At 42.2% G+C, this 17,432-nt stretch overlaps 2 protein-coding genes across 6 annotated transcripts; both read right to left on the bottom strand.

The window, feature by feature from the left end:
* Positions 1–180: 180 nt before the first annotated feature.
* cbx8b (chromobox homolog 8b) lies at positions 181–2,969 on the bottom strand. The gene is made up of 5 exons (XM_027012310.3): positions 2,727–2,969; positions 2,559–2,602; positions 2,223–2,288; positions 2,010–2,076; positions 181–1,703 (listed from the first exon to the last, which is right to left on the bottom strand). Exons 1-5 carry the CDS (start codon positions 2,793–2,795, stop codon positions 834–836), a joined length of 1,116 nt encoding a protein of 371 aa, XP_026868111.2. The 5' UTR covers positions 2,796–2,969; the 3' UTR covers positions 181–833.
* Positions 2,970–9,121: 6,152 nt separating this feature from the next.
* Positions 9,122–13,994, bottom strand: LOC113578871 (E3 SUMO-protein ligase CBX4-like). Of its 5 annotated transcripts, none has more exons than XM_027012379.3 (5): positions 13,693–13,994; positions 13,455–13,498; positions 12,830–12,895; positions 11,297–11,363; positions 9,122–10,844 (listed from the first exon to the last, which is right to left on the bottom strand). In XM_027012379.3, exons 1-5 carry the CDS (start codon positions 13,759–13,761, stop codon positions 9,525–9,527), a joined length of 1,566 nt encoding a protein of 521 aa, XP_026868180.3. In that variant the 5' UTR covers positions 13,762–13,994; the 3' UTR covers positions 9,122–9,524. The 5 variants fall into 5 exon arrangements, with proteins under 5 accessions (XP_026868180.3, XP_081566758.1, XP_081566757.1 ...); XM_081710632.1 differs by having other exon boundaries at positions 13,593–13,991; XM_081710631.1 differs by having other exon boundaries at positions 12,830–13,498; positions 13,593–13,994.
* Positions 13,995–17,432: the final 3,438 nt, after the last annotated feature.

Below are 17,432 nucleotides of genomic sequence, written 5' to 3'. Positions count from 1 at the left end.
AATGTATCTTTTAAAAATTTCACACACGCTCTCTGTCTGTCATATATGTACACACACACACGCACACACTTACGGGAATACTGACTAGCTTGAGAATGTATCTGAAGTATGGCTAACTCATTTTGGAAAATCAAATAAATAGATTCATTTGGAGCAAAAATTCACCGAATAAGCACAGAGTCAACAAGAACATCACATATAATGCGCAAGCGGTTGCAATAACCTTACAGAAAACAATTACATTTCAAATCGCCTATCTGACGTACTCTCAGTCATTATTAGTGCTCCGGATAATTTATACCGAGGAACTTCACTGTGAAAATTCTCTGCCAAAATACATTGTGTAATTTAACTCGTAGCCTACTAAACTTTTCAAGTTTAACGAAGGCCCACTTTAACAAAATCGCACATTTTCAGTATGCTGGCAATTAAGTAAATAAAAGAACTAAACTCAGAAGTACTCATCTGGGAAGCAAATCAGTAGCTTAATACATTTAGTACACAATTTTCGATAAAAATGAAGTCTGCTTTACAAGAAGTAAATGTGGGAACCGAATATACATATCTAAACACAGTTCTATTGACAACCGGTAGTCGTACACGCATCTCGACTGTGACCATTTCTAGCGCATGCAAATCTCTCTCCACCAGCCGAATTTAACAACAGCGGTGCCATTACATTTAAATACAGGTTTCAGTGTGAACACAGAAAATGGAATAAAATCTTGATATCTATATACAATATACAGAACATTTTGATCACCGATTTATGAAAATAATGGGAGAAAAAAAAAATCTAATTACATATTTAGGTATAGTTGACAGTCATCATTTCATCTCTTGTCTTTAAAGAAGCCTTTGTCTGTGCTGTTCTCTTTGATAGTTACAGTCAAAAAGTTTGTCGTCACGTCTGTGATGATGACCTTCTCCACATTGCTGAAACAGGGGCTCCAAGCATCCTCCTTGTCTTCCTCCTCCTCATCTTCCTCCTCGGGTTCCCCGAATATCCGTGCTACAGGAATCTTGGCGATGAGGGTAGGCTGCCGCTGCTGCCTGGTCGCATGCGCCCCAGGCTCTAGCGCCCTCTGATGGCTGAGGTGTTTAAGGTGCTTTAGGTGTTGCCGGTGCAAACCGCTGCCATGTTCTCTAGTCCTGCACTGCTGCATGTCCAAATTCCTTCTAGAGGAGTCGAGGCTCCAGTCCACGGAGGGGACGGTCGTGTGCTGCTTGTGGGGATACAGAGGGGACGTCTGGTGTCTGTGGTCCGCTTTCATGGCTCTCAGATCGGAATGACCGTCCTCCTCATCCTCCCCAAGGCCAAGCCGTGCCATCTTGGATGGGATGCCAGATATGGACTCATCCGCCCTCCTCCTGGCCTGGTCTGGGTGCAGGCTGCTCGGAAATCCCTCTGGGAATCGGAGCTTAGGCTTCCGGCCTCTCTTTTTGGGTGTGGGTATGAAGCCATCGGAGCTGGGTCTCGACGAGGGATGTGGGCGATATTCCCGGGCCGGTTCTGGAAGGGGGAGCCGCACACTTTCACCTCTGTTGACTGTGCTGGGGGGAAAGATAGTTGGGACCACTGCACGCAGACCCTCCCGAGCCCTTGGGGTAACCAGAGGCTCAGGGCTGGGGTACGTGACTCGCATGCTCCGTGAAGATTCACCACGGAACTCATAGGATCTTGCTTTGGCTTTTGCCTGAGCCTATTAAAAACAAGAACGAGCATGATTATTTAGCTGCAGAAATTATAATGAATTATATACAACCACAAACATTTCCATTAACAGTACATCTGAATTTAATTATATTCATTAGTGCTTTAAATTTAAAATGACCACATGGGTCTCATTTCATTAAAATGATAACGCTAATCTATCTCCTTACATGCAGTAATTTATAGAAGAATGAAAGAAATGGAATTCTTTCTGGTACATCTGGTCGTTCATTTCCATCTTTAAGAAACAGCACCGATATCGTTCGGACCTGATAGTTAAACTAAAGCCACCAACCTTCAGAAGGAAGGTCTTGAGCTTCGGTCCTCTTTTCTTGGGTCCGAAAAGCTCCCTCTCACGTTCCCTGAAACGGCATTGATGCCCACTTGAGACGAACCAAAGTGGCAACCCAGCGCAGGCTGCCATGCATGCGCGAGGGGAATTTTCACATTCACAGCATGTAACCACTGAACTTGACGCCCCGGCCCGCGACGAACGACTTTCACCTACCTCTCTTCGAAAGCGGCGAAGAGCCGGGAATCCAGGATATTTTCTTCGGGCTCCCAAGTACTGTACCTATCAGGAAATCAGAATATGTTCATGCAACTGACAGTCGATCGGATTTCAAGTTTGATATGAGGCGCCGCCTCTGTCGGGCAGCTAGCACGGGCGGCTAGCGTGTGCAGCCTCCAGTCTCTCGCGGCAGTGTGCGCCTGCAGCGCGTGCTTCAGCGTGCCTGCCAGGGGACGCGCGCCTCTCGCTAGCTGCGTTGACAGCCATTGTGGGCGTCTGAACGAGCTAGCGTGCTAACAGAGTGAAGCAGAGAGCGCGTCTGCCATTACTCACTTCGGTGACCAGCCCTTCCATTTCACGAGATATTCCATTCGACCCTGTGCGTGCCATCGGATACAGAAAAGAAATATTTGGTTAGCGTCAACCTGCGGCATGACAATACGTACAAGGAAGGGAAAAATGCAATGGTTACGTCCCGACAGTTTGACGTGCAACACGTACTCTCCTTATTCGCCTTTTTATAATCGACTCGGCCGCGAAGACCCTTTCTCCGACGGCAGACAGCTCCATGTTTACCTCTCTCGCGCTACCGTTAGCTTGCGGAGAGGCTTAGGCTGCGCGAGCGAGTCCGCCTTCTCTCGCGTTCAGAATTCCAGGCAGACCATAATACTCTCTCTCTCTCTCTCTCTCTCTCTCTCTCTCTCTCTCTCTCAGAATTCCAGGCAGACCATAATACTCTCTCTCTCTCTCTCTCTCTCTCTCTCTCTCTCTCTCTCTCTCTCTCTAGTGCACGGCAGAGACGTCATCACGTTCTTTAAGCACGTTGCCGTGGCACCGCTGTCGGGCGGAACCGTTCTGAAGCCGGCCATTGGCTCAGCTGTTGCTACGTGCGCGGGGTTGCTTAGTGAGGTGGAAACGCACGTTTCATCTGATCAATGCTTGACAAGCACGTAAGATGGAGGCTATGCCAGATGAACTATATCTATATATCTATATATAACTATATATCTGTATCTCTATATATAACTACATATCTATATAACTATATATCTATATCGATATTTATATCTATACATCTATATATATCTATAACTATATAACTATATATCAATATCTATCTATCTCTCTATATATATATCTATATAACTATATATATCTACATCTATCTATCTATCTATCTATCTATCTATCTATCTATCTATCTATCTATCTATCTATCTATCTATCTATCTATATCTATATCTATATATATATATATATATATCTATATATATATATATATATATATATATATATATATATATATATATATATATATATATATAACTATATATCTATATATCTACATCTATATAACTATATATCTATATCTATATGTATATATCTATAACTATAACTATATAGGACTGGTTCATTTTGAGAGAGTGAATTTAGCCATCTCGCAGTAAAACAGCCAGAAGCCAGGATATAAACCACACGGATTATTTTTAATGTGAATATATAGTCTACGGATATATCTTCTACTTCGCCATTCTTGTTATATCTAAGTTTATTTATTTTATTCTATGCGACCAAGCTGTCAATTTAAGTAAGAAAAAAAATCGAATATGATAAATAAGATATTAAAAAATAAAATAACTTTTAACTATTCTACCAAGTTTATCTTAAACTATATAGGTCTACGGCGACATAGTTAATAAGGTAGCCTATCTGAATAGTCTTTTTAAAAATTGAAATACATTTGGATGCATTGTTAAAAACAGTTCTACTAGTCTTACGGTCAAGGTAATCCGAACCATTTGCTTGAAACTAATCGGACAGTCCCTTGGTAAACCACTGCCTACTGATGACAACCTGTGACAAAAAAAAAAGTGTGACACATTTTAAAACTGTGAGTGGAATACCACAGAGTTTCCAGATTTTCCCATTCGGCTCTATTACCTTACGTGACGATTTAGTTTTATGACCATGAGTATGCTTTTTCATTTATTTCTAGATTTATTATAGATTAGCCAACTGTTTTAATTTTCGTTTTCTGTCAGACTACCTAGCAACTGATGACTGGGCTGGAATGACTGAGTCAACGAAAAGGCCCCCTCCAAAAAAGGTTCAGCAGCTGCAAATGTATGAACCTTCTCTAACTTCAACTGCAAAAGCTCAGGACACATTTCAAGTTACTATCGACCGAGTAAAAAGTCAGTTAAGTTAAACAGCTTTTTAAAAAAATTTATGTCAAGTAAAAAAAAATATCTCAAAGACTGTAGAGTCTGGCATGTTTTCAGAAGGCATAAATGTTAAATTCTGTTATGTTTAACCTAATTATCGGACATGTTTCACATTAATTGCAATAAAAAACATGTGATGAGACTAGTCAATACAGCATCTCTGAGTCCGCTTAAGACTGACACAGTACACCACCACATAGAGCGGTTTTCTTAGCGAGCGAGTCTCCTGCTGTAATATTAGCAGAATAATTCTACTAATATAACAAGAAGAAGAAAATAAAAAAAGAAGAAAAAGATTCCTAATAATAATAAGAAGAAGAAACGAATAAGAACATCGCGTATTAATAATTAAACCTTTCTTATCGATGAGAGGTGCTGAAAATAGTGTATAACATTTTTTTTAATTGAATATATTTTGACGTTAGTTGTCGCTACAAATTATAAACGTCTTTACATCTTAGAACGACTTATTGCATTTTTAAAAATAAAGCAATTAAAGTATAAGCTTAACAAACTCACAAATACGCGTAAATAATTGGTTAGACTTCATCAATTGTGACGGTATGTGCAACGCATTTAGACCAAATTACACTGCCGAAACTTTTTCACGCGGTGCAGCCTATATCTTCGCCGACGTTAATGTCAAAGACCTTTTAACCATATGTATGGTTTCGGATCCCAGTCTGGCGCGCTGATTACATTTGGAGAAGAGCAGTCCGGTTTGGGTTTGTGTAAATCACATTCTAAAGTTGCGGCTCAGGTAGTTCGCGAGAACTGATTAGCGCGGGGCCTCTTACAATTATGATGTTTGCTGAACCGCCCCATTCTGGCATTCATTTAAATTTATTTATTTGGCCTAAATGTTAGACTTGGCCTAACATTATACAGAAGGCGGGAAACGATCTTTGATTGAATATCTTCTTACTTTTTTGAAAGAACTGCGTAAATAATTTGATCACTCGTGAACAACAAGGTTGTTTCAGTTTTAATAACAATAACAAAACGCCTATTCGAGTTACAATCTATATCCTTTGTAGAGCAATATACATTATTAAATCATTTTGAATAATGCTTAGGCAGGCGTGGTAAAACTATATAACTGTCCCTTGCAGCAGATAGAATTACACGTGAAATAGGATTAAATAATGTATCGAGCAAATGGACATGGTTACGTTTTCGCAAGGGCGATAAGCAGGTAACGTTTAATCTGAGAGGAAGGCGTGCGGTAAAGGCTGTCTGCGCTCTTCTGCGCTTGCGGAAGGCGATTGGTCGCGTCGGTGGTGCAGTGCAGCAGTGGTTGCATCCGTATATGGGCGCGCGGTCGAGCTGTAAGAAGATTATTGGTTCGCTAGTTTCTGGGCAACGAGTTTTGCGCAGCAACAGAAAAACTGCACAATTTGCAAAACGGAAATTAGGAGAATAGTCTGTAGATTAGTCCGTATTTTATTACATCTTAATTAGATTTTTGGTCAGGTATTAAATTGGCCACTTAAAGTGGGTGGTTTTAAAGTTACATTTAAAGTTAAGTATGGAAAACTCATAATTTTTTAGAAGCATTACAGTAGCCTAAAAATTATTTAATTAGGCTATTTGATCAGTGGATCTTTGGTATCCAGTCATGTGTTGTATGAGTTGAAGAAGACAGTTTTCTTCTTCGCTTCCTTCTTCTTTTGAAAAAAAAAAGATCTTTATGTTTCTCTAGGTTAGAAAAGCAGGCAAACAAATAGAGAATAAACCAATTTAAGGAAGAAAAATTGTATTCAAACATTATTGAACGAAATATATAAACAGCCTAAAATAGCCAAGTTATAATGTTCTGCGCATTGCATATTATTCGTATTTAGACTGGTTAATAATATGTGCTGTTGTCCATATTCATGACAGCTCGTCAAATCAGTTCTGAATGTCCCACTGACTATTTCGAAACGGTTTTGTATGAATATTTTAAAGCCTTAGAATGAACCCATTTTAAAGGGAGAATAGGCGTGTCTCACCCCTGTGAAGTGTTGTGGTGACCTACAAGTAATTATAATATTTTATATTAATATCAAACTCTAAGAGATCTGATCAATTAGTATTCTTCGTTCCTCAAATCAAAGTTCTTTATACAGATAATCCAACTAGCGCTCTGAGTTTGAAGTAAAAAGCGATTATGGCTTTACCTAACAGCCTATGAGCTTTATACTTCACGCTCAGCACGGATTATGTAAAAGATTCAAAGTAATTATGCCATCATTACACCTGTCTAATTGACGTATATAAGGTCATTCTACATTTTTACGCAACACGAATTAATCTTCTTCGTTTAACTAATTTCGACAGAAAAAAACGTGCAACACGACCATATTTGGCTGTTGCGAGTGCCAGAAAACCTTCCTCTGGTATTGCTACTAAATCACACATTAACTGGACCGAGTGGAGGAAGCCATTTTATATCGCAGGCGCGATGAAACCGCAGCTTGTCTCTCTGCTCCGCATGAGACGAAATGGTTGATGAGTGAACCACCGCGCCGACGGCCGCTTTAGTCAAAGCCTTCTCAAAACGGAAGAGCGCCCAGAGCCAGCGGGCGAAGAACGCGGTGCTGATCTTTCTCCCGAAAACGTTTGCTGGCCGCCATGTTAGCTGATAAAGTATCGAAGTGCAGTTGTGCAGCCGGGCGGTTCTCCGAGTGTCGATATCCTGCAGCTCCGCCACCGCGCATAGGGCACTCACGACCCTCTGCGCCATGCCGCACGAAGTCCCAGCGAGAAGACATCGATATTAGTCATTGTTTCATCTTGGGGTTAGATTAACTCAAGAAAAGATATCGACGATTATTTGTGTTTATTTTAAACGCCATAAAACTTTAATCAAGAATTGATTAACTTTTGGGGGGATTTAGCTTACAACATTTAAAGAACAGTCTACATTTACACCATTTTTATAGCTTGCAGTAAATGGTTGTTTGGAAACACTCTTTCTGTGTTTTAAAGTTTTAGATAGTCCACATTTTGGATTTGCTGAGCTACTTATCCCGTTGTTAAAAACTTTTAGTTCGTAAAATGATTAGTTCAAATAACAGGCCAACTACCAATGGTTATAATCCTGTGCTTGTTTCGTTTGGCTAACGAATATCCTTTAGTTGTAACTATCAGCTTTTTAAAATTACTTGATACTGCAATACAAAAGCTGCAATACAGCTTATCGGTCTAACCGTTTGCCCGTGTGCTGTGACAGCTGTAAGTAGAATAAAATGACACAGAGGCTTACAACTACTTTATGAAGCTTAATAGAGGTTTCCTTTTGATGTATATGCGGTTTCCAAATGTCGGCTGGCATCAACTAAACTGAGAAACTAAACCTATTTCTGTTGCTATCTAGGAGATGTAGGCCTTGCTCTCAAAGCCGCAGGTCGTTAAAATGATATATAACAGCCACGTATAATCACAAATGGATAATTTGTTTAATCAGTTAACTAGTTACCTCTCAAGGCATGAGTGTATCCTTCGTTTAGTGGGTGTACTCAGTTTGGGTCAGAATTTAAATAGGCGCATTCTGTTTTAAGTATAACCAACTATAACCAAAAATGTTACCACTTCGCAATCACGATAAAGGAGCAAGTATGCAAATAGATGCACGATAGTGGCTTTAACACATTTTACAAGATTTCGTATTTTTATAAAGATTTTTTATTTATTTTTTGCTAACCCAGAGAGGTCAAGGGCCGCCAAACAGCTAAAGGCCGGCTCGGAATGATCAGTATATCTAAGGATTATAATCTGATTTAAACGCAGTTCCGACTTCTCAAATCTTTGGTTTCGGGGTAAGGTTTTCCTAATTTTGCTCACTTAAAAAACAGAACATAAAGGATGTCTGTTCCTAATTTTGGTCTGGTGCTAATTGCGGATAAATCATGTAGCCTTATTTTAAAACGGTGAAGTGCTCAGGCATATACACTACAAGGTAACTTGTTCCCATGTACGCAGAGAAAATATATTTTCCCTCCAAACTGCCTAAGGGTTTATTTACTAATAGACTAATACTAATACTCATGTCTGTTTACCTAAAAATCAGGAGCAACGTCATCTTCATGATATCTCTGGATAAAAACAAGTGCACCACCTTTTTTAAATAAACTTTGGATGAAGGAAAACGCAAGGAAGACTGTAGTGACACGGCGCATTAGGCGGATACCGTACAGCTCGGCGCAATAACTCATCACCTAAATACTAAACCCGCACGCAGAGAGCTAATGGAACCGATACAATCAAGAAGCTCTATGCGCATTGGAAATACATTTAGTATTTCCAGTTTAGACCCTAAACTGTATAAAATTTACAGTATAAAAAAAATCAACGCGACGCTTCCGAAGGCCTTGACATGGTCGGTGCAAATCATGAGCCCGGAATTTTCCCCCGGACTGCTGAACTCATTCATGATCAGTAGACTAGTTTAACGCAGCGTAAAGTAATGTCCACTCCAACTGTGATAAAGCTTAAACACTCCTCAGTTTCTCTGTCCGCCTAAAGGGACAGGGCAAAGTACATTTCGATACTGAGGGACAACATAATTACTAGGGGAAAAAAACGATCTGCACTTTTGTTTACATGACCTGAGCTTTCATAGTTACACGTTGTACCCACACACGTGCACGCACGCACCCACATACAGACACTAACTTGAGAATCTAGTGACACATCAAAAATATGCTTTTAATGTGCTGAGATGAAGCTAAAGCACTTTACAAAGTTTTGAAATGTTAAAAGAGAGAACAATAAAAATCATTTAACATTACATACATAAGTGCTTCATAGACATATTAGCCTTCTTATAAAGCATAGCGAACAGAAACAAGCCACTGGAAAAACAAAAGTGTAAAAAACGTTTTGTTGACTTATATCACTAATATGGAATAGTTAGCAAAATTTAGTGGAATTGTATGCAGACTGAAAAATATTAAAACCTGGACTTTATACTGGATCATTCTGAAAACAAATGAGGTGATCTTCTGAAATCTGAAGACCAAGCCTACTTTATATATGTACATATTCACAGAGTTGCGATGTCAGTAGTTTTGTTTTAAAGCTGTCAGTTCTAGACAGTTACATATTCCTTAAATGTAACTGTAAGACAGTTTGCTGTGACGTCTGTTATTATTATATTCCCAAGAAAAGGTGTAAAAGGCGTTTCTTCCACCGTTATCTCTGTCTCTTTCTCACACTGTTCAGAGTTCCCATTTATCTGACAATCCATTACAGAATTCCTCTCTTTTCGTGATCGCGCACAGCTAAGATCTATGGGCTCGTCCTGGCTGGAGTGCTGGAATTCAAACTTGCGTCCATTTGTTAGCTGGTGACCATTAAGGTTTGTGGTGCAGTTCTGACACTGACTTGTCCCTGTGTTTGGTGCACTGACGCTCTGAACACTCACGAACCTTTTAGCCTCCCCATGGTCCCTGTCCAGTTCTGAGCACCTCTTGTGGGCCCCCTGTCTATTCCTTTGATCTAACTGCGAAGGGATGGCCTTTTCAGAGGTCTTTGGGCTCAGGCAGGATTTGGTCGTCAGCTGCAGCGGTTGATCCTCATGTGTTGAATGTTCAAGATTCCGGAACTCCTGTTCTTTGTTCACCTCAGCTGCCACTGGCCCCGACATAACTGAGTCAGGGAGGGTTGTTCTATTCATAAGTCCACAGAGGGGAGGTTTGTCCTGACCTTTGCTGTCCTTTCCACATCCTAGGCTCTCAAAGCCATGCTTCTTGGGGAGCTTGTTTTTTTCGTTATCGACGTCCTCGGCCTTGCTCTCCGGCAGCTGCTCTGACTGCTTCAGGCCTCCATCCACCTCCCCACCTTTAACCCTGGCTGCCTGGATGCCATTTTCCATGTACTTGCTCATCACGATGACGATGCGTCCGTTTTTGTTCTTGTTCTTCACTATTTTCAGCTTGCTGCTTATTCCGTTCGCAGGTGCACCGTCCTGCTTAACGGGAAGCTCGGCGCTGAGCTCTGGTTCATGGCCTCCGCTGTTGAGCTCCATTGTGAAGTCCTGCGCTTTGCCGAGGCATCTAGAGTCCTCGTCCCATTTCTGCTGCAGGGTTGGAGGGAGGCTCCAACCATCCCTGCCCACCTGGGGCACCGCGGGCTCCTTTGACCTATCACACGGCATCTGGTACATTTTGGGGTCGGGCTGGTAGTGGTGGTGTTTCTTGCTGTTGAGCTGGTAGTAGTGCTTCTTCTTGCCATTGGGGACAGTACCACCAGGGCTCTCGCTCGGGAGCGGCTGGTATAGGTGGTGCTTCCTGCTATTCAGCTGGTACTGCTGCGCCTGCGCTGGGTCCATGGCCATTCTAAGACACGCGTCGTGCGGCGCCTCCTGCAGACCAGAGAGGATGCTGGACCTCCGGGCGAACGAGGGGACCTGACACATGGACAATAAACCATAAACTGCAGTTTGAAGGCGATGACCAAATCAAATAGTTATTTACACAAGAACAATGAGGCCTTGGTTACAGTGTTGTTAGGTGTGACCACACTGTACTCATATCAATACTCATATTCTCATACTTGTACTCAATATATGCCTAAATACACATTTTACATAGAGAATGACACGGCTGTACCGTTCATACAATCATGTATATACAGTAGCTTACTACACTCATGTATACACATAGTATACACAGATATATTGGAACAGTTTGTAGTTCTGTAGAAAAGGCATAATACTGTTGTATACAATACAGACAGCTTAAGTTCCCCTATAATAAAGAAACCCTCCAGGCAGCTTCCATTGCCAAGCACTGGGCAAGCGCCAAAAAAACCCACACAAAAAACAAGAGAAATGTGTGTTTGAAGAGGTCACTCGCTCACCTGTATGAAGGGCTGCTTTGGTTTCGGGCCTCTTTTGCGATAGCCCAGCATCTGTTCCTGACGTTCCCTGAACACAAAAGAGTAAACAGCCTTTTAAAAAGCATACAAGCATTTTCAGATCTGTATTTTTTCCCCCAGTGATTTTCATATCTCTATTTAGTATACATTAAATGCCTATTTTAATTATTCACCAGGCTGTAGTTAGACTTTAAGAAATAGTTTGACTTTAGGAAATGTTAGTACTTCATTAAGAATGATCACTTCTTTAGAACATAAGCCTGATGATATATATGGTACATAAACAGCAATATACAGAATAATATAAAGCTGCTGACCACAGTCGACACAGGACCACACAACAGTAGGCTACCGTGTCAAGCTTCCAGACAATATAATGTAATTTGGCGATACAGGAATAATGGATGCGGCTGTTTTGACAACCTAGGCTTTGATTACTGGAGTATCGGAAAAAGCCTGTGACTGAGCTGGAGTGAGAAGACCTACGCCCTACACCAACTAAACTGACTAATTTATTTCAGTTTCGTCAAAATAAATGCTGTGCTAAAACTGGTCGCTTGCACCCGACTAACGAACCGGGCTTTTTGGTCATTAGGGTCAGCAGCCTGGCATTTGTCATACATGATCTACCAGAGAAAGAAAGCGTGCTTTTGACGAAACGGGTTATTAACGCCTCTCCCATCGACTCCCTTTCTTCCTCTCCACACACCCAAAACCTAATTAGGCGGTGGAGTAACCGCATACACTCGGGGGAGGCGTGCAATTATTCACAACAGAATTGCCCATCGCGAAGGGAGACGGCTAATGGCGCAAGCAGATGCCAGTTAGAGGTCCCGAGCGCTCGGTGCTAATGTGAGTGGAATTTCGGAAGGCGGGGAGCGCAGGGGGTACTAATGTATGTACCGACACGGAAAATCGCCTGTTTGCGCTAGGAGATGGCGCCTAACAGTGTGCGTGAAATACAGGTTTGCGGGTGTTTTGGCCCGTGTCTGCTATAAACCTCAAATAATTACTCTAGATGGGTACGTGCTGCATTTGCATATTAAGGTAGCTATTAAGGAAGCGCAAACGTGGCACGATCCTAATAATGGTCCCTTCCCCCATCAGAAGCGAGGAACAACTGCATGCAAAATCACACACTGGAACTTGTTCGTGCAGTTTAATCAAATGAGGTTGATCTGTAAAATCGTTACGTGAGATGCTATCATACTGCGCGCCTGTAAACAGCCCTGTCTAACGGTGCGCGCGAAGCTTGACATTGCCGTGGCGTGCACATGCGATTCAATTCAGTCCCAGTTCAGACGCGCCTGCGCACATTTTCTCGCGCTCGTGTTTCCTTGCGCCCTCCCTCTGTCAGGCAGAGTATGAGTTAGATACACGCACGCACGCACGCACGCACGCACCCTGAGCGACGCGAGGGCAGCAGCCTACTGTGATAGTGAAAGCTTTACCCCGCCTCCCTGTTTTACTATACAAGGTCAGCGCGTGAGCCGAGGCTGCCGTTCCCTACCTCACCTGTTTTGGAACGCGACAAGGAGGCGCGGGTCCAGAATATTTTCCTCCGGTTCCCACGTGTTATACCTATAAAGAGAGGAGAAAATAAGGGGGGGGCAACGCATGCATGTAACCAGCTCTCTCAACCAAACCCCGTTTAACGTGGCTGTCACCTTAACCGTTAACGGAGAGAATGGTAGCACGGGCTCTCTTTGCTAAATGTCAACGCTAAATATTTAACAACTTATGCACTGATCATAAGAAAGAAGTCGAATATTGCAAATGTATGTCATATAAAAACGCTATGGGCAAAATGAAAACTAAAAGCGGTCTCGTGTGATACGCGTTAAAAATATGGCACGCAAAGTAAACAAGCAACACCGCACGTGTCCTCATTTTGAGGCCACGCAAGCTGCCTCACCAAATACTTCATGCCTGTTCAAATGTGCATTCGTAGTATTTGCGCGGTTTAATCCTGAAACCAGTTCTCTCTCTCTCCAAAGTGAAGCAGCAGAAGACAGCGATGGCATTCGTCGCACATCAGCGGTGAGCGCGGGATGAAGTTCTGCCTCATCTTCCCTCCCTCGCACTCATTCCCTCGTTACCCCGCAGCTATAGGAACGGTAAACGTTAATGTAACACTCACCTTGGGGACCAGCCCCTCCACTTAACCAGGTACTCGAACCTTCCCTGTAAAGACCGTAAAAATAAACGTCAGTTGGGATGTGGAAGGTCCCAAAACATTAACTAGATTATCCGAGTTCTGAAAAAAAGAGAAAAGGACCTGAACCGTGTCTCTGTGTCAAATCTGTAGTTTACCGATACGGATGCGTTTTGTGCTTTACAAAGCCTATTTTAAACACGACTTGCAAACGTTACCAAACCTTTCGGATACGTTTCTTCTCGATGCTCTCCACGGCGAAGACGTGCTCTCCCGCGGCGGGGAGCTCCATTTTCACTGCGAGACGGTGCTTCGCAAAACAAGGCGCAGAAAACGTCGTTCAGCGCGCCTTAGTGCGTCTGTCTTCCGTAGCGAAAGCAACCATGGGGGCTTTTCTCGTTATATTCCTTGCACCGTCCCTATCCAAGAAGCTGGCCGTGTTGCCAGGCGGAATCGGCGTGAACTCTGAAGCAAGCTGCAGAAAACACTTCATGCAAATAGGCATCGGTGTGACGTCTGGTAGGGCAGGGGCGGTCTCGTGGCAGGCCAGCCCCAAACCGCGGTTTCCAGAGTGCTCGAGCTCGCTGCGCTACACAAGCACGAAGCGTCGTTTACAGCTTCTCAAGTGGCGAGCAAAATTCTTCTCTTGTGACGCAAAGGCGGCCACACGTTTTGTAGTCATTTTATGTTCAAAAGACCCTCCCTGTCTTTAGCATTTGCAATAATCTGGTAAAATATATCAATAGCATAATATTTATAGCCTAGATATTTAAACAGAATTTAATTGTCTATATGGAGTGTGTAGCAAAAGAGAAATGGAGAGTGTGTGTGTGTGTGAGAGAGAGCATCAGAACTGGAGAAAGAGAAAGAGAGAGAGAGAGAGAGAGAGAGAGAGAGAGAGAGAGAGAGAGAGAAACGCAATAGGGCCAGCAAAATACAGTAAACATTTTTATCGTAAACAAACTGATGGCAATTCAGAGTTCAGTCCAACAAAGGAACAACATCGATCTAGAATGTTCAAGCTTAGAAGTTTAGACAACGTGTGTGTGTGTGTGTGTGTGTGTGTGTGTGTGTGTGTGTGTGTGTGTGTGTGTGTGTGTGTGTGTGACAGAGAGAGGCTATGCCTAATTTTGGTATCGCGTAACATTAATTACATAAAGATACAGCACAAAATGTAATTTTATTTCTTTACTCTTCTTCTGTTCGTGTCTGGACCTGTTCTTTCTTTTCTTTTCTTTTTTCTTTCTTATTAATTGTTCTTGTCATTATTACTATTTTTACAAGAACATATTTAGTCACACGCGGGCTGCACCAGTTACTCTGTAACAAAAGGGACAGATTTTATTTATTTTTTTTCCTGGAAAGACATTTTAACTGCTACTTTATTTGTGGCTGCATCTGACCATGTTCCTGGCAGATGAATATGCAGCAGAAATAATCCAAAAGTAACAATGCAAACACATACGTCATAATCGATACGTAAATTCTATGCAGGCAGCTTCCACGTGCAGTATAAATCACCTGACCTGAACATCATCTATTCCAGTAAATTCATCCTTTTGCCAGACCCGCGAATGCACCTCTAAGCATCACAGACAGCGCTTATTCTCCGATCAGCTATGGACCACGCGATGATTAAATAGCTTCTGCTCTATGGTGATTCACACTGTTCGTTCAATATGACGTCAATAAGCGACGGTCAAAGCGAAACACTCTTATAGTAAAAACGCAGCCACCATTCCACAGGCCGGCTGCACGTGGCATTCAAGCATAAGTGGCCCGCGAATCTGACAGATATCTGGGTCACCGCGGTAAGCTTTCAAAGTATTCAGCTAGCGCATCTGTATACGCCTCCGTCATCGGTGTGCCAACGGGCAACGGCTAGGGAAGGACTGGTGAAAACGCGATTATGACTGGAGACTGGACGGGTGAAAACCTGCGGGTAGTGGATGCTTGTGCTATAAGCCTGGGCGTTAAACGCTATAACGCGCATATGATGCTTCTTTACCGAGGACGTAGGAAAACGTTCGCAAAAATTCAGTACAAGAAGGGTTAAATGGTCACGACAGGCGCCGCTCCGCAGCCTATTGCAGCCGGGCACGACTGCTTTTCCTTATACGGTCATACACATCGAGCAGCGCTGAAATAACTGTGCACCTAATACATGATGTACACCGATGTCTCACTGTCGCCCGTTTGAATGTTGAGTACAATAATAAAAGTTCCGGCCAGCCGAGAGAGATTCATGAAAACAGCTCAGAATATCACACAGCAAACATTTCTGCTGTCTTGCGCGAAACCTGTCTTCACTGGGAACAGAAATAGCTAGCAGGTTAAGAATGTGCGCACAATAAAATCTCGGATTATTCCTTTAAAATAAAACAGACGAGAGATGACGTCTGATTAAATATTAAACAGAGCGAGCTGACATCACATTTCAAGACGACCTAGTACAGTCTAGTAGAGCTTACGCTCGCTCTTGGGTCATATGGATAATTCTTGTGTAATCAATTTTATAGCAGATTAGAATCGGGATTTGTTTGGGGCTGTCGGGATAATGAACGGATAATATAACGGCTTCTAAAAGTTTGTTCCTGAATTCCTTTTTTTACTGTTATATTGTAGTTTTTAATACCAGATAAGCCACTTTACATATCTGTTAACTTATACACAAGTTGCACTGTCAGGAGACAAAGATAAATGCTTTATTAACATAGTCTCAAATTGTCGGGGGATATGATGGCGATTTATTTTCCTGCAAGAACATTCAGAAGATTTTTTGACTACACCTGTTCATGAGCTAACGTGTTCCAGTGCAAGAAACACATCAAGGGTTAATGGTCTTTAACTTTATTTATCCGACATTACGAGGCAGCCTCTCAGCCCAGTAAGTTTACTAAAGCGAGCTGAAGTATTTCGCTCAGGTTGGGTGGCTGTCCAATTAAGCGCCAATAATAATGTGTGAATCCGCGCGTCACCTTCTGAGCCTCGCTAGTTAAGGGTGCAGACAATCCCAGCAGAAAATTCATTTTAACATCAAGGTGCAGGCACCTATAACCTAAGTATGTTTTCTTTCAAATATCAGCTCCTTCTGCGCGTTGGGGTCGGGCGCGTTGGGACCTTCTCTAGTACTGTGTTAGAGAATCATAAAATACGTACCAAATAAAACGTTTTGCGTGCAAAGAAATACAATTAAGAATTTAAAAATAAGCATTAAAGAGAAAAATCTGGCACCGAGGAGTTTGTAGTAAAAAAAAAAAAAAAAACGGGATCTACGGTACAGTCTCGCCAAAGAGATCACGAAACCGAAACCGTGTCGTGAGTTGTGCTTAACTTTGCCAGTGCTCAGAGCACGCGACCTGTTTTCTTTCTAACGCCTAATGCTTTTCTGCAGCATCAACTTGTGCGACACACGGCCCTGATCCCTGAAGTCGGACCTTTAGTTCTTGCTAAATAAAAAGCTTGTAGTAAAAAAAGAACCTTTGATAAAATGTTATATCTACCTTATAACATTGTACCCAATTAATTTTTACCTTTTTATTGCTTTAATAAACATGATCAGATAAGCAATTCCCTGGTGTATTTTCATAAATAAGTATAACAGGGAAGGGGGAAAAAACACCTGTGGATAATGTCTTTGTGGTAAGGTCAAGCCTGCAGCCGATAGGGTCATATAACATGCAGAGGTTGTAGAAAATGTAGTGTAGTGTGATACACTGATGCAGGATGGAGACATCAAAACAGGAGAAAAATACAGCAAAATACAGACCTGGATCCTCTTTCCCAAACACTTCATATAGATTATTTTAAATGAGGTACTCACACTACCATTTAACAATGACACACATATTATGACGCTTTTGGGCCCTGATCCTTTTCAGAGTGACTACAACTTATCTGGCAACCAGAGCACTCCATGGCCGGTAATAGGTCAGTGGACCTTCAGGAATTTTGAAGCCAAGA

The sequence above is a fragment of the Electrophorus electricus genome, chromosome 3 (genome assembly GCF_041902795.1).
Source record: "Electrophorus electricus isolate QZ-2024a chromosome 3, ASM4190279v1, whole genome shotgun sequence".
NCBI lineage: Eukaryota > Metazoa > Chordata > Actinopteri > Gymnotiformes > Gymnotidae > Electrophorus > Electrophorus electricus.
The sequence above is the reverse complement of the archived record's forward strand: the minus strand, read 5'-3'. Positions and strand labels throughout refer to the sequence as shown.

Coding starts and splice junctions, on each gene's coding strand:
- LOC113578871 (XM_027012379.3), bottom strand. CDS start 13,761: ATGGAGCTCCCCGCCGCGGGAGAGCACGTCTTCGCCGTGGAGAGCATC. Junction 12,896..13,454: donor TGGAGGGGCTGGTCCCCAAG/GTGAGTGTTACA, acceptor CTCTCTTTATAG/GTATAACACGTGGGAACCGG. Junction 11,364..12,829: donor CTTGTCGCGTTCCAAAACAG/GTGAGGTAGGGA, acceptor TTTTGTGTTCAG/GGAACGTCAGGAACAGATGC.
- cbx8b (XM_027012310.3), bottom strand. CDS start 2,795: ATGGAGCTGTCTGCCGTCGGAGAAAGGGTCTTCGCGGCCGAGTCGATT. Junction 2,289..2,558: donor TGGAAGGGCTGGTCACCGAA/GTGAGTAATGGC, acceptor ATTTCCTGATAG/GTACAGTACTTGGGAGCCCG. Junction 1,704..2,009: donor TCAAGACCTTCCTTCTGAAG/GTTGGTGGCTTT, acceptor TGTTTTTAATAG/GCTCAGGCAAAAGCCAAAGC.